The sequence below is a fragment of the Denticeps clupeoides genome, chromosome 4, assembly GCF_900700375.1.
Source record: "Denticeps clupeoides chromosome 4, fDenClu1.1, whole genome shotgun sequence".
In the NCBI taxonomy this organism is placed as follows: domain Eukaryota; kingdom Metazoa; phylum Chordata; class Actinopteri; order Clupeiformes; family Denticipitidae; genus Denticeps; species Denticeps clupeoides.
This window is the reverse complement of record NC_041710.1, coordinates 15,318,299-15,342,863: the sequence shown is the minus strand read 5'-3', so window position 1 is coordinate 15,342,863 and position 24,565 is coordinate 15,318,299. Positions and strand designations below refer to the sequence as shown.

Here is a 24,565-nt window from a genome sequence, read left to right as displayed (position 1 = left end):
ATTGTAGTTCTCTTTTAGATAATGCAGTCAGAATCTTATAATTACAGGTATGGCATTCAGTAGACCTTGGCCTTATATTGCCACGCTGCAATACAATGCAATGCTACTGTAGGGAGGAAGAAGAAGAAACAAGAATTTTATACAGTACATCCATGGAGGTCACTGGTCAACCAACAATCCCACGTGTATTTATCTGCTTACCACTAGTTAATAGTTATTATTACACTAGTTACAGTGGAAGCAGAGAAATGCGTGAGCGTAAGGGTTCCTACGTTGCCTGTTCTGGGGTGAAAAGCAGCCCACCTGGCAACCCTGCTTGCAAGGCTTTGAGTAGCGCGGGCTGCCGGGATAAAGGCGACGAACTGGCCAAGGTGGTTCACGTCGCGTCACGCCGCGCTACACCCGCGTCGCGCGTTATCGAACGCGAAAAGCGCGGCCTCCGCATAAACGCGCGGGGCGGCGGCTGCGCCTTTAAACGGAACTAGCCGTGCGCGCGTCACGTGACGCCGCCTGGTGTGGGCAGGAAGTGGCGGCGAGGCGAGCGGCGATCACGCTGCCAGCGGCCAGGCGCAGAATACAAAAACGCGGGCAGAAGACCGAGGGGGGAGAAGAAAGGGACGCGAGGAAGAGGAAGAGGAGGAGGGGGGTCGTGTTGAGATGTGACCGCCGACACATGCTGGCCCGGGATCCTCGCGTTCGTGGATTTCGCCGCGGAGCCCCGAGGCGCCCGTCTTCCGGAAGGGCGGACTGGGCTGGTAACGGTGCGCCCGGTTCGAGTCGCCCTCCTAGTGGAAGCAGCCGCCCAGGAAAGCTGCCGGTAGGTCGGCTCGCCCGGGAGCCATGAGGGAGTATAAGGTGGTGGTCTTGGGCTCCGGAGGGGTGGGCAAGTCGGCGCTGACCGTCCAGTTCGTCACGGGCTCGTTCATAGAAAAATACGACCCGACAATAGAGGATTTCTACAGGAAGGAGATCGAGGTGGACTCGTCCCCGTCGGTGCTGGAGATCCTGGACACCGCGGGCACCGAGCAGTTCGCGTCCATGCGGGACCTGTACATCAAGAACGGCCAGGGCTTCATCTTGGTCTACAGCCTGGTCAACCAGCAGAGCTTCCAGGACATCAAGCCCATGCGGGACCAGATCATCCGCGTCAAGCGGTACGAGCGCGTCCCCATGATCCTGGTGGGCAACAAGTTGGACCTGGAGAGCGAGAGGGAGGTCCCTTCCGGCGAGGGCAAGGCGCTGGCCGACGGCTGGAGCTGTCCCTTCATGGAGACGTCGGCCAAGAGCCGGAGCTCAGTGGACGAGCTGTTCGCAGAGATCGTCCGGCAGATGAACTACAGCACGACCCCGCGAGGGAAGGACCAGTGCTGCTCCTGCGCGTTACTGTAGGGCCTGGTGGGGTGGCCCACCTCCCCTGTCCCTTCACCCTGCGAAACGTGGGACGAGACAAGAAGACTACAATGTTCTCCATCGCTCGAATGTTCAGATGTGGCGCGTCCTGGGTGCCTGAAACCGAGGTCCTCAACTCCCATCATTTCTTCCTTTTAACGATTCGTGACTTCGTTTTTTTTCTTCTTACTATTATTATTGTTATTTTTTAGCATTACTTTTAAGTCGTCTTGAAAGAAAAAAAAAAAAAAAAAAAACTATAATCCATAGCATGGTGTGCAGCAGACATGCCAGATGCTTGCGTGAGACCAGTGTTGATTGAACGCACCTTATTGCGTCAAATGCCACAAAATGTTTCAAGGTGCGCATGAGTTCGACCAAGGGGTCCCAGCTTTGCTTGCCATGTGACTTGGAGCTACCTTTGGCCCCCGGTGTTGAGACTGGACTGTTTTAGAAGTGCCTTCTTGATATGAGAAGGGGAAAAAACAAAACACACAAAACTGCTCCTCGAGTGCCAACCTGGAGTGCATCACAATGACTGCGATTTACGTGGTGACCCCCAAAGGTCATGAAAAGGCCCCCATGCATATGTTTTTTTGCGTGTGTTTGGAAGTGAACCTCAGCGGTACTGCATTTTGATGACCATACACCAAAAAACTCTTAGCATCTCAGTCTGGTTTGAAAAACAAAAGCCACTTTTGTAAAGGTTTGCTTTTTAAAATTTTTTTTTTTTTTTTTTTTTTTGTGTAAAGCTGTATTTTTTTTTCTCTGGTAAATTTTGACTAGTCCAGCCTGGTGTCTGCTACTCGTCTTGTACAAATAACTTTTTGGAATACAAAACTTTGTTTCATATGAAAAATGCTTGTGCTTTTTTTTTTTTTTTTAACCCGGGGTAGGTGTGTGCTGATGGGGAAGACGTGCCTTGTTGCATTTTAGTCAAAGTGAGGTTTTTACAATTTAACTACACGTTACTGATGTCTTGGAATTGTGTGTAGGCCTACTTTAGGTTCCCATAGTTTAATAGTTTTGTTTTTATTTTCTACCCCTTTTTGTGACTGTGACCAATAAAAGATGCATGCCTTTTTCTGAATGGGGTGATGGTTGTGCAGTTTATCATTATATCATGCTCAGTTATGCTTCTGTTTCTGGGTTGAACTGAAACAAGCAACCTAAACGTGTGGCGCGTTGCTGGGAAGCTCTGTGTAAAGCGTGGAGTAGGAGGCTGAAGCCTGGCAGTTTAGATTTTTTTATTGGTTCCTGCCTGTCTCGAACCGTGCCAGTGAAACGGGCCTGAGCTGTAAACAGGCTTTAGGAGCTGCCAGTGGGATGCTGGGTGCACTCTTCGTAGGATGGAGGAGGCAGTGTGGGGGTGTGACCTCCCCTTTCATTCCACATGTTTTCTGAAGAGAGACACAGAGGGAGCTTTCAGCTTGAGAGCCCCGGCTCTGAGCTGCAGGAGAGAGTGGGCGCACACGCTGACACACACACACACACACACACACAGACACGTACGTCTGGCTGGGTGCAATAATGCTCAGTCTGGACGCACTGTCTTATTGTAAGGGCTGTGGGATTGCAGGGTAAATCACGTTCTCCAGGTTGTGTAGAACCTTCATTTCTCATTAGATGGATTATGGCCACTTTAGAACCACAGACGTTTAATCGCAGGGTTGATTGTACCCGTGGACCTCACTCCGAAAGTGCAAAAGGCACAGAGAGAGGGGTTGTGTGAAAGAATTGATTGCCGTTCCCAAGGCCGGACCAGAATATCCTGCTAAGCCAAGCAGCTAATGTAGCTTCGGCCCTAAGGAGGGGGGTGGTCATGTGGTTTCCTCTCATCAGGAAGACACTTCTTCCTGATAAAACCCCCCCTGACCTTTTGCTTTGTGACTAACATGCTATGACATGCCCTAAATCAGCAAATACAACCTCTCCTTATTTTTTTCCCTCTGTAAAGAATCTACGTACGTGTGCTGCTAAGATACTGAGGAGGAATGTGGAAGGTACGGTAAAATAGAATAAAAGAAATAAACAACTTTGGTAACCATGTCATTTATTTAACTGTCCTCTCCTGTGCTTAATCAAACATTGCAGCGGTCTTCTCATTATACATACATCCCTGCTCACCCTCTGCAGCACAGAAAATAGGATTTGTGTAATGTGAGGGTTTCTGTCACTCCAGATGGGCTAATCAGGATTCTTCTTCTTTTTTTTTTTTTTTTTTGAGAATGGCTCACCAGCTCTTCCATATCAGGCTGGTTTTTAATGCTGCCTCCACATATGGGGATGGTGGCAGAACAATAAAAAATGTGCAGCATGACATGTACAGCATATATTCTATATAGCTTGACATCAGTAATATAACACTGGTGGAAGGTGTGGCATGATATAATCTTCATTTGCGTTCTGAGGATCATCAGTTTCTGAAACCTTTCAGATTTTTTCTGAAATCCTCATCATTGTCCTACTGCAGTAGCTGAAATGACCTGAATCGTGCACAGACACCTGTAACTCTTTGTTCTGTCTGCATGAGAATGTGTTTTTGTGTATTTAAGTGAAGTGATTGTCATTGTGAAACACTACAGCACAGCCCATGGTGACACAACGAAATGTGTCCTCTGCTTGTAACCATCACCCTTGTTGAGCAGTGGGCAGCCATGACAGGCACCCAGGGAGCAGCGTGTGGGGACGGCAACCTTCTGATTACGGGGCCACTTCCTTAACTGTTAGGCCACCACTGCTCCAATATTTAGATATTTACAGTGCATCCAAAAGGTATTTACATCACAGCCTAATTCCAAAACTGATTAAATAAATAATTTTTCCTCAGAATTGTACACACAACAACCCATAATGACAATGTGAAAAAAGCACATAAGTATTACATTTTGCCAATTGAGCTCAGGTGCCTCCTTTTTCCTTTGACCATCCTTGAGATGTTTCTTCAGCTTAATTGCTGTGGAAAAACAGTTGATTGGACATAATTTAGAAAGACACACACTGTCTATATAAGGTCCCACAGTTGACAGTTCTTGTCAGAGCACAAACCAAGCATAAAGTCAAAGGAATTGTCTTGAGGCACAAATCTGGAAAAGGTTACTGCTGCTTTGAAGGTCCCAATAAGTACAATCGCCTCCATCATCTGTAAGTGGAAGAAGTTCAAAACCACCAGGACTCTTCCTTGAGCTGGCCTGCCACCTAAATTGAGGGAGAAGGGAGGTGACCAAGAACCTGATGGTCACACCAGAGGTCCTCTATGGACAGAGGAGAGCCTTCTAGAAAGAAAACCATCTCTGCAGCAATCCACCAATCAGGCCTGTATGGTAGAGTGTTCAGATAACCCACTCCTTAGTAAAAGGCACATGGCAGCTCGTCTTGAGTTTTCCAAAAGGCACCTGAAGGAGAAACTGGGAGACTAATTGGGATTCGAACCAGCAACCTGCTGATTACGTAGCCTTTTCCTTAACCACTAGGCCAATACTGCCCTGGCAAATGATGGATGAAAAGCTGCAGAATGAACACCTGCTCCAGAGTGCTCTTGTACTCTTTCAGCAGGACATCGACCCTAAACACACAGCCAAGATATCGAAGGAGTGGCTTCAGGACATCTTTGTGAATGGTCCTGAGACGTCCTGAGAGTTCAGACTTGAAAATCTCTGGAGAGATTTTAAAATGGCTGCACAAACATGTCCCATCCAACCAAGCTTGAGAGGTGTTGCAAAGAGGAATGGGCCAAGGTGTGGGCCAAGTTTGACATATGGCAGGGGTGGCTTAGCGGGTAAGGCAGCGGCCGGTTAGAATCCCGAGCCGCAAAGGTGCCACTGAGCAAAGCACCGTCCCCAGACACTGCTCCCCAGGCGCCTGTCATGGCTGCCCACTGCTCACTAAGGGTGATGGGTTAAATGCAGAGGACTCATTGTGTCACCATGTGCTGTGCTTCACTTTCATATTCAAATATACTTGAGTATGTAATTTCTGCCAATAGTGCATCAACAAAGTATTGAGCAACAGCCGTGAATAGTTATGTACATGTACATTGTTGTGTGTAGAATTCTGAAGGAAAAGTCCATATAATCCATTTTGGAATAAGACTGTAACATAACAAAATGTGGAAAAAGTGATGTGCTGTGAATACTTTCCAGACTCATTGTATATAAAACCTGTAGGGGGTCCATACACAACACATATGTTCCAGAATTAAAATCATGAGACTGAAAGATGAATTTCATCAACACCCAGAGAAAGATGCATCAGGGACTTTAATTTTGCTGGTCTTTGTGACATCCTCAGTAAATGCCCTCCCTTTCACTGCAGGTAAAGGAGTGTACGCTGTTGATCTTTTTCTCTCTGTTTCCTGTCGCTGTGTCAATGCCTTTTGCACAGGAAGCTGAACAACTGTCACACTACAACCATCACATCCTGCTCAAAGCTTTCGAGTCCTTCCATCTCTCCTGACTCCGGGGAATTTCACTGGGATCCACCCGAGAGATTCGGAGAGAATGGTTGATTCTCTAAGCTGTTCATAACTCTGTCTTTCTTGTTCTTTTTGTCTGTGTGCTGATTCCCAAGAATAGCTGTGAGATACAACTGCCTTCGACTGCCTCTTTAAAATGTGACACCTCTCCCACACTGAATGTCACTTCCATTTATAAGAGAAGGCTGTCAAATGTGCAGACACTTGTTTCTGCGGTAGGCTGAGTTTCTTTACAGAACTTCTTGCAGAAATGTTGCAGGCAAATTTCCTCAATGACAGCACATAGTGTCGCCTGTGTCTTGTTGGGTCATCGTTTGGTTTTGCATGGTAGCTGTGAACTGTGGCCCTGGGGTAGGGGAAGGAAGGGCGTGTGAGATAGAGACTTCCTTTTCCCCTTAACTCTCCTGTGGTGCGCTGTGGTGTAGATGGCCTACTGACCGAATCTTTAAGGAATTACGTAAGACATGCATGCCTCCAGTCAAATCCAACATCCACTTTCCCTTTAATTTTTTACCACATCATGCATTCATTTCCATTATTCCAGAGGACACACATGGGGCATATTTTGGATGCTCTCTGTTAGTGCACTGGTTGCAAGTGCATGAATTCACTTGGTCACCAATTAGAATTCTTCAATTAAAGTGCTGAAAAAGGATCAACATATTTGGTTTTGTAACGGTAACTCATGGCCCCATGAAGACAAGTGTTATTATGACCAAATAAACAGAAGGATTTTGATATTTTGATATTTTTCTAGTCTAGTCTATTTTCTTGTCTATTGCGAAAAGCCGTTCTCACGAGCTCCACCAATTTTGAACATTAAAGTTAGTTTTCTGTTCTAAATTTCATCTCACCAAGAAAAGCAGACCCAGCAACCAGTCCTTTCTCACTTTTATTTATCAATGTCAGTAAACAAGCCTTACATTCTATGTCAATTAAAGCATTGGGAAATTCAGGCATACTGTGTATTCATGATGTGATGTTGGACAACTTGACCCTTGCATCCTGCCAAGCACTATTAAAATATTGCTCATTGACTCTTTTATTACAGTTTCTTGCTAAATGAACCAAAGAATTGAAGATGTTTGCTTGGGTTGGGTTTTTCAAATGGCCAAACTTCATGGGAAATCCCAATATTTCCCATCTGTAGACTTTTACCGGATTTGCACAAACACCACAACTGGATGTGAAACGGCAGTATTTTAAGGAGACTGGGCATGTGTGAGTGTGTCTGTGAGAGCACATTTACTTAAGTCTAATTTAGTTTAGAGCAGAGTGGTAAGTAGGTCATATGACCATAACCACATCACTCTCGATTGCCACAGCTATTTATTAATGTCAGCTTCGGCAACAGATGCCCCTCTGAGCAAAATGCCTTATCATTGTAAGGATCATCTGCCCTTCCTCACAAAACTCTGCCAAGTCAACATCAAACACTGTCCCTGTTTGTCTGAGGCTTAAGAATTTTGTTTCTGAGATTAGTCTCTTGATTTCTGGGCCTCACATCATGAGATGAACAAATTCAGGACGTCAGGACTGAGGTTAATTGTTGCTATGATTGTTTGACGAAGATCCAGTTCAGTGAGAAAAGTATTTTTTTGAGCATTGGTGAAATTGCATGGAGTTTGTATGCTGTCACATTGCACATTTTCTCTGGGTGTCCTGAATTCTTCCTACGGTCCAAATACATGCATAGTATGTACCATTCCTCATTTAAGAAGGCCTTGACTTGTATGAGTTACATTTGGAAAATGCATGGATGGATAATGGCTCCACTGAAGATCCTCTACATTCCATTTCATCTGCATATATGAAAATGCCTTGGTGTTGTTTTAAGCCTTTGTAAGACATTTTGTAATAATGTTTTTCGCGCTTCCTGATTCATCCATGCACATTCAAAGCACATTAAAGCAGCTGTTAGAAACAAATGCACACAAGTGACACACAAATGCAGAAGCAGGAAGTTCTCTGAAACATTTCCTGCCATTACACTTTGCACAGGAAGTAGATAAATCTTGCATGTTTCATGTTTGCTTTGGTCCGTGTTAGAACTTTTTCAGATGGTCTTCCTAATAATGACAGCATAACGCAACTTGTGATGAAACTGTAGATGAAAATTGCAGCGTCAGCCATCATCATCATCTGTATTATTTAATTTGCACAAATTCTGCGGCAAGAAATATGAAGGCTTCATACGTATCTTTTTCCATGCTAGCATGTGATTCACTGCTAGCTGCATCGCCGCTGACAGCCTCTGTGTGTGTGTGTGTGTGTGTGTGTGTGTGTGTGTGTGTGTGCGTCAGAGCCTTCATTGAGGAACTGAAATAGACGTGAACTCTTTGTCTGCCACTGAAAGGGTAGTGAGTAGGTGGCAGAGATCTGAGGACAGAGAGAGAAAATTCAGTTCTACACATCCAACTGATCACTGCAAATGCATGGATGAGGCTGTGTGTGTGTGTGGGTGGGTGCAACACAACAGATACACTGCAATTCTAATGCAGACGTGTCCAGCATGGCACATTTGTTTTGAATAAGCATAAAGAGCTAAATTGTTCAGATTCATTTACAGAATGAGGTCATTGCTGATGTCCAGAAACATGAAACGTTTCTTTTTTTTTTGCGTTATTTTAAACTGAAAAATGTTAGAATACGCCCTCTGCTGGCGGAGCGTTTTTGTTGCCTTTTCACAATGGCAACCCGATCACATGCAGCCAGACTGACAACCATGCAATATTCCACTCCTCCGGTATATTGTACGTTGTGTCATTTCGTATTCACATTAGTGATGTGCAGGACTAAAAGAGAATTGCCAATTAGTACACAGCGAGGTCCTTTCAATTGAAATTGTAGACCACGCTGTATAATTGGACAGCAGGGATGCCATCAGATATCGACAAGAAACCCACAATTACCAGCGTAAGTGGCCTTAATGCAATTAGGTTTGTCCAAAAATTATTTTATTCACATGGTAACTTTTCACGTTTTTTCTTTTTGTGTTATTCAGAGCAAGTAAAGAACTTCACTTCTAATTGCTATGTAATTGCACCTTGTGAGGTCATATCTTACACTTGTTTACAAGTAAGAGAGGATTTATTTCATATTTATACAGATATCTTTCATAATGCTGTAAAATGCTGTCTGTGACTGTGCCTCTGGAAATTGCACAATGTAGGAACATTACACAAACAGTAGGTGTCAGGCAAGTTATTCGCTGCAACTCTGTGCTGTTCACAGTCATAATCAGCTGCTTCTCAATCACGTGACTCCTGGGTGCAACATGCCAGTTACTCACCACTCACAGCAACCAGCAAAAGATCTTCTTCTTCTTCTTAAGATAAATGGTACAAGGCTTAAATAATGCTGGAAAACAACTCACAGTTGCATTGTAATTATTTCAGGTGTAGGCTATGTTTCATTACCAAATACATGTCATGACAGTGCAGTTCAAATTCTAGTACAATTTTTTGTATTATTATCATGGGGGCACAGATTCCAAGACAAATGTTACAACACTGCTGAAGGTCGAAGCAAAAGACATCTCTGATGTCTGGAGGGGAGAGGAGAGGAAAAAATCACAGGATCAAAATGAGAAACAACTATGGGTGCATACAAGGCCAAAAGCTTACTACAGGACATGAGGTGAAAATTGGTATTGCTTTAAAAAAACCACAACTTCAAACTACCTCATTGATCAAGTTCCTACAGATTACCTTTCAATCACTACTGGGCTCAATCCCCCCAGAATTTTGCACACATTTTCACTTTACTTTCACTTTACTTTACACATGTGCACACCTTCAACCTACCTGTTACATATATTTTATGTCTAAAAACATAAAATTGTAATATTTGGTTATGCAATATTTTCACATTGGTTCCACTTGAATACTTGCAATTTTTGCAATATTGAGGTCTGTAGCAGTCGCAAAAGCATTTCACAGCATATCATACCGTGTAAGACAAATAAAAATTGAATTTGAATAGACATAAGAAATACAGTACAGAGAAGGTTAGCTGTGAATCACATGTGAAACTGCATCAATAAATGTTCTTCCATAGAGTACACGCATGCCTTTCATAGAAATACATTATTTTAAAAGCATTTTGCATAATTGTGCAATATTTTACGTATATACTGCCTGTTTTAAATGATCCCAACATTTTAGATAAGGCATGTGTTGCTGTGTAGAATCAATATTGTTTTTTGTCTTGTCTTCTTCTTTTGTTGTTTTGTCATTCTGTTTATGTACCTGCCTAGACTCATAACTGGACCCTTTTTGAGAAATTCCAGATTGGGACATTACAGATGCATGTGCATTTTCATAACAGTTACTTGCAGATTTTATGGTACATTTTTTTGAGGCTTCATTCTGCTCTTAGGACAAGGATGCTGGTTTGTACTGCACAATAAAGACCACTTATATATTATATCAGACCACTGATTTGAATAGTTGAGATCTTGGCATGACTACATATGCCCTGTACTAAGACCAGGGACTTTTGCAAGACACAGAATTTATTTGAATCATGATGCATGGCATTCCTAATTTCATCATCGCACATTGGAGTGAACATTTACAGTGCATCCATGCATGTTACTGCCTTATTCCAAAATGGATCAAATTCCTTTTTGTCCTCAGAATTCTACACACAACATCTTATAATGACATTTAAATGTATTAAAAATTAAAAAGCAAAAAAAAAAATCCCATGTCCACCTTCATCAGTGTTAAATTAAAGACTACATGTTGTAACAGTGACAGCGTAAAATTACAGAATAGTTTTATTGTACCACAGATGTGTGTGGACTACTAGACACACTGAGACCGTGATGAGTTTACCTTCAGAGACTATAACAATTCAAAATACAGTTGAGACCAAAATTATGAAATAGACAACACTCTTGATTTCTCCATGAAAATGACCATTAACAACAAGTGTTTAATTTTGGAAACAAATTCTCTATAAATAACAATGTCCACTTAGATTATTGTTTTGATACACTGAGTTGATACAAGAATGAGACATCCAAAATTATTAGTCCTCTGGTCATTAATAGCCAATACCCTTTCTGAGCCACAACTGACAACAGTCTCACCCGTGGACATTAGAGTAGTTCTTTACTAGGAGGCATAGATCTCCTGGGGGATTTTGGCCCATATTTCCATTGCAAAATGTTCTAGCTGGTCCAAATTGCATGGACATTCACTCGATGCAGATTCTCAAAAGGCTTGATCATGGTCTATGCGGTCCACATCAGGATCTTGCTTTAGATATCCTTAAGGAACTTTGGGACTAATTTTGATGTATGCTTTGGGTCATTGTCTTTTTTTGAAGACCCAGCGATGACCTAACCCTAGACTACCAGCAGATTTTTCTGTATTTTACCTCAAAATGTCACCATAATTTTCATGATGCCATGCACTCGAACAAGGCCACCTATGCCTGAGGCTGCAAAACAGCCCCACAGCATGATAGATATTTAACTGTGGGTACTGTGTTCCTAGGGATGAAGGGCTCTCCCTTTTCTCCCATGAATTCATCCATGTACCCAAACAGTTCCAGTCAAGTCCCATCAGACCAAAGAACAGACTTCCAAAACTTATCTCTACCTTTATCTTTACCTTACCTTTACCATCTCCCATCTCCCACCTTTTTATGCTGATTGAATATTGTTAGGAAGCCAATTGACTGTACTGGTGTGGTTTCGAAGCTGATTGGTTAATTACTGTAACTGTTTTGAAAGCAAGTATTCAAATGGGGCTAATTTTGACCACCTCATCTTTTACTATTTTGATATAAACCAAATTACATAATTTACCAAATGTTATTAAATATCGCTGCTGAATGTTTGAAGAATGAATGAAGAAGTTTAGGAAAATTTGCCATAATTAAATGTACGTGTACGAGTCTATGTGTCAATGCCAGCTGCAGTGTATTTATTCTGAATATATGTTGTGTGTGTTTGTTCCCACAGGTTGCTGGAGTGTGTTTGTTTGTCTAAGCCGCCCTGTTGTCTTGCTGAATGTGTTGCCTGAGGAAAAAGCTTAATGTGTCGTTGTCACATGGGAGGTTGGGGCTCAGCATGTTTCTCACAATGGAGCAGACTAATCTTTGCGGCAGGTTGTTTGGATTCCCGTCATGCCCCTCGCTGCTCTGCTGCTCCCTTCTTTACTAAATCACTCCCGGGCTCTTTTATTGAACCCTGGTGGTCCATGCTCTCCCCTGTTCCAGCTCGGAGCTGTCCCAGGCCTCCACAAACAAACGGACTGCTCTAATATTAGTTTGAAGCATAATGTGTCCCCCAGCATTAATGATGAGAGAAAGAGCTGTGAATGTTTTACTTTACTACTACTGCTGTGGTTCAACAAGGTACAACTGAATGAACATGTCTAGAAGACAAAACTAGTAGTAAAAATTATTTGTAAGTTCATAAAATGTTTATTATTATAATATGCTTTACGACAAGCCTAACAATGTGCCTTTATTTTATTTTAGAGATTATAATATTATATAGTAATATTGTTTAATGTGTGCATATGTCCTGATTTAAACTATGTTGCTATTTAACTTTATTCAAATTAATAGTTTTCATACATTTGCACTGTTGCACAACAGATGTTCATGCCCATGTTCTTCAATTCTTTTATTTCTTTTTTGAATATTTTATCCATCCCACTTAGCACTTGCCACAGAGGAGCACACACTCAGCATTATGTTGAAAGAATGGTGAGGTTTAATAAATGAAAAAGAAAATGTCTCAGTAGCCAAAATAGACATGAATCTAAAAAAAGTCCATGGCTTACAACACAATGCAGGACAACCGGTGTGTTGTGCAGGTACACTGTTAAAGCATTCTGATCACTCGAGCCTAATGAGCAGAAGCTGTGAGTGATCAGGACTCAATACTCAGGTGAACAGGGAGAGCCCAGTGCCACCGGGGCATCACAGTACTAATGCTAGCTTGTGATTTATGGTATGACTCTATCAATAATCATTCTACTGGTAAAAATCTATCTAAAGCATAGAGAACATCTTTTAAAATGATGGCTAGCCAAACAATGCCGTTAATTTGCACTAGTGTTGGGAAGATTACAATTCACTTGAATTCATTACATCTAATTACCCTATTTAAATTAATTACCCTATTAAAATAGTAGCATTACTATGAATGGATATTCTTAACCTGATCATTGCTTCTGGTTCATGGACAGGTGTATTATCCACTAGACTACAACCACCACCATTTTGTAAATATACATAATTATTTCAGTTAACAAACTGAAAAGCAGGTTTATAGTTATCATGTGCAATTTCTGTTATATACTGCCAATAATTATGTGGTGCTATGTGCAGAGTCCTACCGTGTCTTACAATGTTTCTTACCAGCTCTGCTGGAAAATAACACATGAATGGTGGCACAATGTTAGAAAGTATCCAAACCAATCGTCTGGACAAGATCAGGCTAGATCAGCATCAGTCCCACCCACTTACTTTGATGGGTCAGACTGACAGATTCATAATGTGCTGACTGTGCCAAATAGCACATTGAATTAATTAATAATGTTTTATTTAGCATTTTTATAACTCATGTCATATAGAATATATTCATGATGTTTTAGTGTCCCATTTTACATTATTCATGACTAGTTATTATTTAATTTATCTATTTAATTTTCATTCTCTTAGCACTTCATAAACAATAAGCAATGGTCAATGCCTAATCCAGAATACCACCTTCTTTGCAGTGTTCCTGTAAAATGGTACAGTTGAATTAAACAGTTATAATTATCTTATAATTACTTCTATAATTAACCTCTCCTCCATCTTAGTTTCAGAGCCCACTTTGATGCTTTGTTTCTATTAGTCATGCAATAATGGATCAGGCCCTGGAAAGATCAAAGATCAAATTTATCTTTGGCTGTGGTGTGCGCAGAAAGTGTCTTTGACAAAATCACTCTTAAGGTGTGCATGCTTCAGCGGACTCGTGAGGGTGGTACATGCCAGTGATGGTGTCAACCAGGCCTTTGTATCCACCTCTTCTAAAAAGGTAGGAATCTAGACTTTGTCTACTGTCTTATAAGATCAATTGTAGGATTAACAATTGTTGGGTGTAAATCAAAGGTAGATTGTGTTTTTGTGCAGAATTATCAACCTATCCCAGTAACTATCTCAATAATCTCTTACAGTCTTATGAAACCTTATTCAAACTGCAGAGACTGTATTACCAGCAACCTCATTTACCCCCTTCATCAACTTCTCAAACCAGGGTGGTAGGTGGGTTCTGGAACTGCCAGTCTGCTGTTTAAAAACTGACTTAATCTCTGCCCATACTCTCCACTTCCTGGACATTTGGCATTAATCAATACTTGGATATCCCCTCAGAATTCCTGCTGCTCTCTCTTCTGCCTATAGTTTCCCCCACACTTCTAGGAAAACTGGGACAGGTTGGGATACTGGCTCCTAACTATCATGTAGCAATTTTCCCATAGACCCCCCTCTAACTCAACCTTCCACTAGACAAACGCCAATGTTCTTGCCTTCTTCCACTTCTCCACTCTTTCTCCTGTGTGGAAGCAGCTCTTCCACACACAAGGGAGGGAATGTCCTGGGCCTTGTCTTCAGTTGTCCCTCCCCAAATACTGGCCTTTTTTCCATTCCACTTCACATCTCAGACCACCTCTTTTTGTCCTTCACCTTCACTCTACCTACTGGATCCAAGACTGACCACAATCCATCTTTCATTCGACATAACCTTCACTCTTTCCCACCTTCATCTGTATCTTCTTACACTCTTTCACATCTCCCATTCTACTAGTTACCACTGGAATCAGCCACTAACTCTCTCCTCTCTTCACTTTCCCTTTCTATGGATCATCTCTGCCCACTATCTCCCAAACCCAAAATGGCTTCTCTCCGTGCACCCTGGCTATCTGATGCATTGTGCATCAATCATAGAGAACTAAGAGTAGCATAAGAAATCTGAACTCTGTCCTGTTTTATTATCAGAATCTATGCAAATTCTGTAGTAACCTCACTGTCACAATGGCTGGATATGGCAAGGAAGAAGGACGCATACGAATGCGTCATATAGGACGTAACAAAACAGGGGTTTAATACATGGTAGACAGGACAAGGGTAACATCACCAAACAATGACCCGACAGCGAACAGACACATTTACATTTACATTTACAGCATTTATCAGACGCCCTTATCGAGAGCGACTTAGAATTAGTATTTACAGGGACAGTCCCCCTGGAGCAACTTAGGGTTAAGTGTCTGCCTCAGGGACACAATGGTAGTAAGTGGGATTTGAACCTGGGTCTCCTGGTTCATAGGCGAGTGTGTTACCCACTAGGCTACTACCACCCCAACAGGGTAGCTTTATACAATTATACACAGGTGAACACGATCAGGGAACATTACACAGGACGAACTCTGGTCCGAGCTCCTGACCCGGAGTAGCCCCTGCCAGACCGGATCATGACCTTACCCTCCCACCACGACTCCCGTGGTGCCACCCAAAATTGTCCATGAAAGGGGGGCAGGAAGTCCATAAGTACGAGTGCACGGCACATCCATGGGGGACCGACATCCTGTCCGCCGTCCACAGCGGCCGCCACTCCGGTCAGTTTCCAGCTAGGAAATCCGCCGCTCTATTCGTCTTGGTTATCGCCGGGAGCACCTGAACTGTGCGACGGGTCTCCCCGACCCAACGGTAGCTTTCGTAGGTCGTCGAGGTCCGGCTGCAAGAATTCATCAGTAATCCCCGCCTCCGGAATGGCCAGGGGAACATGGTTTGCGTGACATCTTGTTGACCCCACGGTAGGTTTCATAGGCCACCGAGAGTCTGTCACGCCAGCGGGAAATGCTAAAAACATGACATGGACTTGGGCAGGAAACTGGCGATTACCGGAGGTGCGTAGCTGGAATTCGGACGAGGCGGCAGCGTCGGGGAAAGTCCATACAGGGAATCATCCTCCTGGTCAACCACAGCTCCTTGGATCTCAGCGGGGTGGCATTGGCTGCATCCAAACCTGGCCGGGTCCTTCTGTCACAATGGCTGGACATGGCAAGGAAGAAGGACACATACGCACAACATCAGGGGTTGTACGCACAAACAGGGGTTTAATACATGGTAGACAGGACAAGGGAAACATCACCAAACAATGACCCAACGGCAGACACGAACAGGGTAGCTTTATACAATTATACACAGGTGAACACACAGGACGAACATGAAACTCGGACCCGGAGTAGCCCTTGCTGACACTCACCTCTGCTAAAACTGCGTTCGAAAAAAAAAAACTTGAAGCCTTGGCCCACAACCTTGAAATAACTATAAGTACAAGGAAGACCCGGCCCGTCTCATTTTCAATCAGCCAAAATACACCCATGTCACGCCTCTTCTTACCTCCCTCCACTGGCTCCCGGTAGCTGCTCGCATTGAGTTCAAATCCTTGACACTTGCCTACAGGGCTGTAAATGGAACTGCACCCTCCTACATCAACACAATACTACCTAGCTACACCCCTGCACGCTCTCTCAGATCTGCAAACGAAAGGAGACTAAAAATTCCTTCTTCACGGGGTCTCCGATTCCAATCATCTCTGTTCTCCGTTGTTGTCCCTGGCTGGTGGAACAACCTGCCCTCCTCCACACGACTAGCCGAGACCATCACCACTTTTAAGAAGCAGGTGAAAACCCTCTTGTTCAAAAAATATTACAGACAAATCTAACACTTACACAAGCACATGCGTACACATTGAACAAACAAATACAAAATGTATAAATACATTATAATTTTTCTTCGTCTAGCACCTAACAATCTCTGAGCATGCTCTTCACTGACAAGTTTGAGCCTTATCAGGGCTCTTAGTTTGTAAACTCAATATTCTATAGAAATCGAACAAGAATTGCTGGTGTCTTCCTCTTGTAAGTCGCTTTGGATAAAAGCGTCTGCTAAATAAAGTAAAGTAAAGTAAAGTAAGGAAGACACTCATCTAGATCAGTGGCAGTTTTTGATATGGTTGCCCAGGGCAGCTCTGTGGTGGGGGCAGCATCATAGGCATCAGAATTTTCGTTTGTTTGTATGTGTCCATGCTGCCCTGGCATCATAATTCATGGCCACGATCGCTTTTCCATTCCCCGTTTGCAGGGAGTAAGGGTGCTCTTATTTTGCGAGGTGCGGCCTGCTGCTTTGTGGGGGCTACAAGAGATTCTCTGACAGGCTGGAGCTGCACCTACTAACCAGCTCCCAAAGTACAACACAGCGCTAAAGTAAGTACCTTATTCGAATTGTCAGTTTCACCTTAAATACTGCTAAGCAGACTGCAATACCTCTGTTGTGTTTGTAGGGGGTAAGGTTCAGTGAGGCTGACAGCCAGGAAATCTGTTTCTGAAAAAAATTACATTTTATATGTGTATTTGGTGATGTATTCTGTGCCCACTCAAAATTCTAAACTATCAGAAATGGTATCAAGTGTTACCTGTCTGGTATAAGTGTTACCCAACACTTTTTTCACTGAAAATTTCTCATGGGAGATGTGTATTAGATTTATGATTGGCATTCTTTTACAAATAAACCCTACAGTTTAAAAGCTCACTTGTTAAGGGTAAAATAAGATGTAGTTTAGAAATAGTTTAATTTAATACCTTTATGGCCCAAAACATTTTTCACTTTCAAAATGACCTGGGAACTTTGCGGATGTGCACATAGATTTATGATGAATATGGACATTTACATGTAAAATAAATATTATTGCAGCCTGCAGTATTTAAGGTGGAAGATACAATTTGAAGAAGGAGCTAACTTCAGCATCATTCAGCATCTGGGCTCTACATTCTATCACACCCATACAAGCAGAATGTGAGCACAAGGTCCTCCATGTGCCTGCTTACTGCTGCTGCTGGGCTGAAGTCTCACACCTGTCAAACGGAGAGGGAGGTGGGCAGCTTCCAAATAAAACACATTTCATTCATTCATAATATTGACAATCCTTAAAGCTTGTTATTTCACAAATAAAGAGGTTTTTTCCCAGGGCTCCCCAAACGAGCTAGGACCACCCCTGATCTAGAGTTTTCTGTCCTAACCCCTAGGTGGTGGAATGAACTTCCCCTCAAGGTCAAAAACGCACAGTCCCTGAGTATTTTCAAACAGCAGCTTAAGACCTTCCTCTTTAGAGAGGAGAGAATACTTTTATACATTTACATTTACGGCATTTGGCAGACGCCCTTATCCAGAGTGACTAACAACGTGCTTTCAAGTTACCATCGATGAAGAGATCGTATTATTACACCTCGCACTGCACCTCGCACTGCACCTCGTATACTCCGAGCCTCCAGTGCTGCTCGCCTGGTCCCTCCATCTCTGAAGGTAAAAGGAAGACACTCATCTAGACTCTTCTCCGTCTTGCCCCCTCGGTGGTGGAATGAACTTCCCCTCGAAGTCAGAACAGCTCAGTCACTGAGCACCTTCAAACGACAGCTCAAGACCTTCCTCTTTAAAGAATATTTAGATTAAATTGTAATTTTCTTGTTGTCGAACTTGTGTACAGAATCTACAACAGAGTGAATAAAATAGATGTATTCATAGTTGGGGTCCTAGTGAACCGGAACTGATCACTTCATCGATGGCAACTTTAGCACGTTGTAAGTCGCTCTGGATAAGGGCGTCTGCCAAATGCCGTAAATGTAAATGTAAATGATCAATTCCGGTTCACTAGGACCCCAACTATGAAAACAATCTTTTTATTCACTCTGTTGTAGATTCTGTAAGTTCGACAATAAGAAGTTTACAAGTTCATCTAAATATTCTCTAAAGAGGAAGGTCTTAAGCTGCCGTTTGAAAATACTCAGTGATTTTCAAACGGCAGCTTAAGGGGCCAAGACGGAGAAGAGTCTAGATGAATGTCTTCCTTTTACCTTCAGAGATGGGGGGACCAGGCGAGCAGTACTGGAGGCTCGGAGTATACGAGGTGCAGTGTGAGGTGTAATAAGGGCTGTGAGGTAGGATGGTGCTGCTCCATGTTTGGCTTTGTAGGCCAGCATCAGTATTTTGAACCTGATGCGTGCAGCTACTGGGAGCCAGTGGAGGGAACGTAGCAGAGGGGTGGTGTGGGAGAATTTGGGAAGGTTGAAGATCAGTCGTGCTGCTGCATTTTGTATGAGTTGTAGAGGTCGGATGGTGCATAGTGGTAGACCAGCTAGAAGGGAGTTACAGTAGTCCAGTCGTGAGATTACTAAGGACTGAACCACTATCTGGGTGGCCTGGGTTGACAGATAAGGGCGGATCCGTCTGATATTGTAGAGAAGAATCTACATGAGTGGGAAAGGTTGCTGATGCTGAGGTTAAGAACAAATACATTTTGCTCATGAGGTTTTTGAACCAAGACTACAGAACCAGTTGCACCTTATGACCTACTGAATTGACTGCGAAAAGAAGACCAGGTTATCGGCACCAAAATCAAGGCCAATGCTTCAGTGATTCTCTCTCCTCATCTCTCTTCTTTCTTTGTGTTTGTAAAGTAAGATGAGATTGAGAACATCAAACATATGTGTCACTAGAGTAGGGATCTGCTTAAACTTTTAATTGCTCCTGTGTGTCCCGTCCTTGTCTGGCACAATCAAATAAGAAACTTCGGGGAGCCAAGTTCCTCTGGTTCCCTTGTAAAATATGAATACATGTGTAGATATGTAAATATGATCTATATAAATGTGCCTTAGAAGTATGTGGTAATATGTGTGATACAATCACCCCCATCCTGTGTGACACAGCACAGCAACCAGTACACACACTGACATGTGTCCTCTGCTTTTAACCCACACCCTTGGTGAGCAGCCGGCAGCCATGACAGGCACCCGGGGAGCAGTGTGTGGGGACGCTGCTTTGCTCAGTGGCTCCTCGGTGGCACCTTGGCGGTTCAGGATTCGAACCGGAAACCTTCAGATTACTGGGCCGCTTCCTTAACCGCTAGTCTAACACTGCCCACTAGCTAGTTGTTGGTTAATATAATATATTACACAAATTACAATTTGGGATTTCTTTGTGTTATGTTTGAACATCTTCCAGATTGATAATGACACATGGAATGTTTGTAATCTACTGTTTGCTGTGGGAACGTTATAATCCATTTTTTTCGGCTGCACTTTACATTGGTAGACATAGACAAATGATGATATGATGTCAGGATCCAAGTGTAGGACTGATTACAGCAGATGGCTGCAGTAGCCATTTTCATGTTTGGTTAAGAGGGATGCCACAGCTGTGGCTGTCACAGTGACTTCAGAATGGGGTTTGGGTATTGTCTTTATTTGATAGCTGAAAGAGAGCACATGTTTGAGTGAAAGCCTGTGAAGTCCCTGAATGCCTTCAGTCTGCTGTTTATATAAGCCACACACGCTGCAAACTGAAGTATTTTTCCTGGGTTGTGCGAAATTGCAGAAAGAAATCTTAATCAAATCTGTGCACTAAATGTAATTTACATTGTAATATCCTCAAGAAAAGGTCAAAGACCCATATATGTTTATCTGGTTAATTTCAGTTCCAATAACGAGTCGGACCGCCCCTGCTTGTGATCGTACATTTGTTTATATAAAGTTTAATATTAAACAGTGAAATTTCATATAGAAACAATATATTCTAGACGACATTCCAGGTTTTTTATGGTGTATGGGCAGGTTGGAAATTTGGATTTTATAGAATATCTTTAGTCTTTCGGTCCTTTTACATGGACATCCTCCTCCTCATTCGCTGTCCATTCTATTCCCCTTGTTTAAGTCTAATGAGCCACTCATGAAGGACATTCCTGTATAAATTGTGCCTGTCTCCAGTGGCAGACGCCCCTTGCACTGATGCTGCAGACGTGCACCTGCTGAGATCATTTGTAAATCATCTCCTGTTTTGCCGCATGCATGACCTGATTGAGCTTTTTCCCCCCCGGTGTGTAACATTAGAACCTCACATTGAAGCACCTGAGAAATGCAAGAACTGCACTGCTGTCGTGCATTTAATGACACTTGCTTATTTTCCTCTCCTGGCCCACATCTCACCCATCCGCACAGCTGAAATGTACTATGGGATTAAATCAAGTGGTATGTGGTGTGTTCCAGTATCAGAGATGCTGTGTGTTAGAGTGATAGATTCGTTCTCACCATCCCGCGTTGTGTATCATTTATGAACCTTGGGAGTTCATTATGATCATCCCTCGGCAGGTGTCTATGTAAATACTTGATGCGTGCCTCTCATGTTACATCTCATGTGCACTCACCAAGACCCCTTCCAATCAACTCTGAATGAGCGATTGAGAGACGCAGGTGATTGCCCTTTACAGCCGAGTGGCTCTTCTAGGGTGTTAAAGTGTGTCAAAGCATGGTCCCCAAAAGGAACAAAGGAAGGGTTAAATGAAGTTGAAAACTACCGCACTTTTTTATTCAAAATATCTTATCTAATCTGAAATTTATAGTTTTGGTTTTGGTAAATTTGCTAGTTCTAACAAATTATAACCTGTATTGATGAGCATCATCTCATTTAAATACTAAACCTACCTTTAGTTTTTACATTACTTATTTTATTACAGAGCATCACAATGTTCTTATATTTGAAATCAAAATAGAGAAGGGGAATAAGAAAGGAAGACAAACAGTCTCCACTGTGGTTATCCTTGATTGTTGGGAGCATTAACTGAGGAACTGAAAGATGCTTTTAATCATGGGTCTCTCCTGTGGAAATTTGTAAATCTAAAGCATGCATTATTGATTCTGGTACCTTCCACAAAGTAAGTTAGGTTGGGAATTGCATTGAAATGTCTGCATAAATTTATGACTAGAAGGATCCATACCTTGTTAACTAAAGAAAAAACAGCGCTAAGAATTGTGATCAGCTTGGCGCTTCATAGTTCCACTGTGTAGCATACGGGTTTACAGGGTCAGTAATAAAGCAGATTGGAATTGCTTGATTCACATTCCTTCATCAGTAATTAGCCAGATTAGCCTGCATTTTTTAGAGGACACTCTGTTGTTAAGGGCATGTTCCTCTAATTACATTTTTTACAGCAGAACGAAAGCTTTTCACAACCCCATCTCTGAACATATGGTGACTGAGGAGCACCACAGACATGGGGCACCAAAATGACCATCTGATCTGAAAGGCTCATTTATCCAAACTAATGATGCCAAATGTGCTTGGTGAGCCAGGATTTAAGTGCGAAAATAATATTAATCTGGGGGAAGGAGGATTGTACAGTCACTATAATATCACACATGTATTAGCTTGTGTTTTGCTCTCCATTCTCTGTGGATGAATGCTTGCATCATGACCAACCAACATGAGTGATGGAGAGCTGTGAACCCAGGGATTCCCCTTATATTTGGATTCCATTTTAGTGATAACGGCTGTACTGGCTTCACAACATTTAAATCACACAAGAAAGAAAGTGCTGGCATATTCATATAAATAACTTGACTGGATAGTCATTGCAACAGATGCTAAGGTAATGATGCAAGTGATTCTAGCATCCAAGTACACATGAATGGAACTCGGGCAAAGCCACAAAAAAATCACCAAGAAACACAAAACTGTAATTTTTATTTATTTGTTGATATATGAATATTAATTGTTTATGTATAACCCAATTTGGCTCCTTCCTTTTTGAGAAATGTTCCCTTCTCAATTTGTAGGAAAATTTGTTCCCCCACGTTAATAGTGATGCAACGTACACACTAGCTGCCATGTGCATGCAGTCCCTCCTCCATTACCAAATTAATAAGCGCACACTGACTCCACTGCGGCAGAGTCAAAGACCTCTCCATTAAACTGTACTGGGAGGCTAATCCCAAACACCGGGGATTATGTTTCTTGAGGTGGAAAGTAGTTAGGCGTGGAGTGGCTGTAACACCGCAGAGGCCCAAATGCTGCAGTGTCTCTCTGTCCTGCAGCTTGAAAAAGTCAGTGCGACACAGAAAACACACACACGCACACACACCACAGACTATCTTAAAGAAAGGGCATCTTAAATGATTCAGGTTGATGTCATGAAAAGAACCTACTGAAATCATTAGTAATATTTAAACACTCACATTAACATTTTAAACACATGACTGCTCAGGTTAGCTGTGCTGCAAAAGAACATAAGCTCGTTCCCTGTGGAGCCCCTTTTCTCACATTATTTATTTCCTGAAACCCATTATTTATACTGCATGTGATACTTAAGATGAATAGAATTAAGTCATTAAAAGTCATAATAATTAAATTAATTATGAACACTTATTTCTCTAAAGTTTCAAAGTACATCCCTAAAAAGTATTTTACCAGGGTTTTTCAAGATAAGTTAAAATGTGACGTATCACAAATGACTGTATAGACTGGTCATAGCAAATATATTTGTAGGACAGCACAGTGATGTCATAGTGCTGTCGCCTTATCCTGGTATTAACAAATTACATTGTGTTGCACATTGTTTCATATTGCAATAAATTACAAAATGTTAAACACGTTTTTTCGTCATCTCTATTTAAGCCATGTTTATGATTTATCGCACGTTTCACAGATCTATTCCTTATATCCTTTCATTATTAGAGGGACTGTTTTTTCAAGTGGCTAATTATTTAAACCAATGTTTTTTTAAAAGGTTTTCTTATTCTGAGGCCAAATTGAGGAAAGGTTCATTGCTCCAGGCTATGAGCATAGTTATGCACATGGGAGTTCTCAACTGTGGCAGAATCAGATTGACTAATTTGCACGACACAGTTTTAAATGATTTAGACAGATGGGGACGGGGAGGGGGACATTGTGTGTTTTTATGTTCAGCAACAGAGTACAATAGACAGATGAGTGGTGCTGTCATCTGCAGCGTTTACATGATCAGATATCTGGGCCGAGCGGAGATTTTCCCTCTCATTGAACATGGTTAAAACATTTTTGAAAAAAAGAATGGAGAAGAGAACACTGTTTGAAATGTGATTGACGCTTTAAAGTCCATTTTCTTCTGACATTTACTACACATCAATGTATCATTTTGTAATAGTTGCTTGATTTTGAGAAGGACATTGAGATGCTAAATTTTACCCTGAGTCAAAGCTATCAGCCTGGAAAGATTTCATAACAGAGAGTCTTACATAACAGCCCAACCAAGCAAACATCATTGGTGACCATTCATGAAGACAACCAAATCACGTGACTATTGTGGCAACTGTTTGAAAATAATGTGCCCATCTGCAATGTGAACAGGATCGAGATATGTCACACATCCAACAACTGGAGGGACTGGTGTAGGTGTGAATGAACAAAGCATTAAAAACATGAAAAGTACTAAATCAGGGTAATTGAAATAAAGTCATGCTTGCTAGGGGATGTGCAGTATTTTATGAACCAAATAATTGCAATTAGTCAGATCAGAGATCTTTGGGGAAGGAAATACATATGATTCTCAGAGCAACATAGAATTCTGGGACCTTTTTGTCTGACCTGAACACTTATAACACATAATTATAGATGGATGAAAACTGGTGCATCAAGGGATGCCAGAAAAGCCTGTTGTGTTTGTTTGTATCTTCGCCAAGTGAGCTGAGTGGCAGGGGGGACATGTTTGTCTTAATGAGTGACATTTAGAAGCTGTCAGCTCAGTTCTACTTTAAAGGATAACAACGGGACAAACCGCTGTGTAACTAGGGGCTGTCATTTCTATTTAACCTCATCACACTA

At 42.3% G+C, this 24,565-nt stretch overlaps 1 protein-coding gene across 1 annotated transcript; it reads left to right on the top strand.

Annotated features, from left to right (window-relative positions):
• Positions 1-331: 331 nt before the first annotated feature.
• On the top strand, positions 332-2,479 carry LOC114789346 (ras-related protein Rap-2b-like). Its single transcript, XM_028978677.1, has one exon. The coding sequence runs from the start codon at positions 841-843 to the stop codon at positions 1,387-1,389; it is 549 nt and encodes a 182-aa protein (XP_028834510.1). The 5' UTR covers positions 332-840; the 3' UTR covers positions 1,390-2,479.
• Positions 2,480-24,565: the final 22,086 nt, after the last annotated feature.

Coding starts and splice junctions, on each gene's coding strand:
- LOC114789346 (XM_028978677.1), top strand. CDS start 841: ATGAGGGAGTATAAGGTGGTGGTCTTGGGCTCCGGAGGGGTGGGCAAG.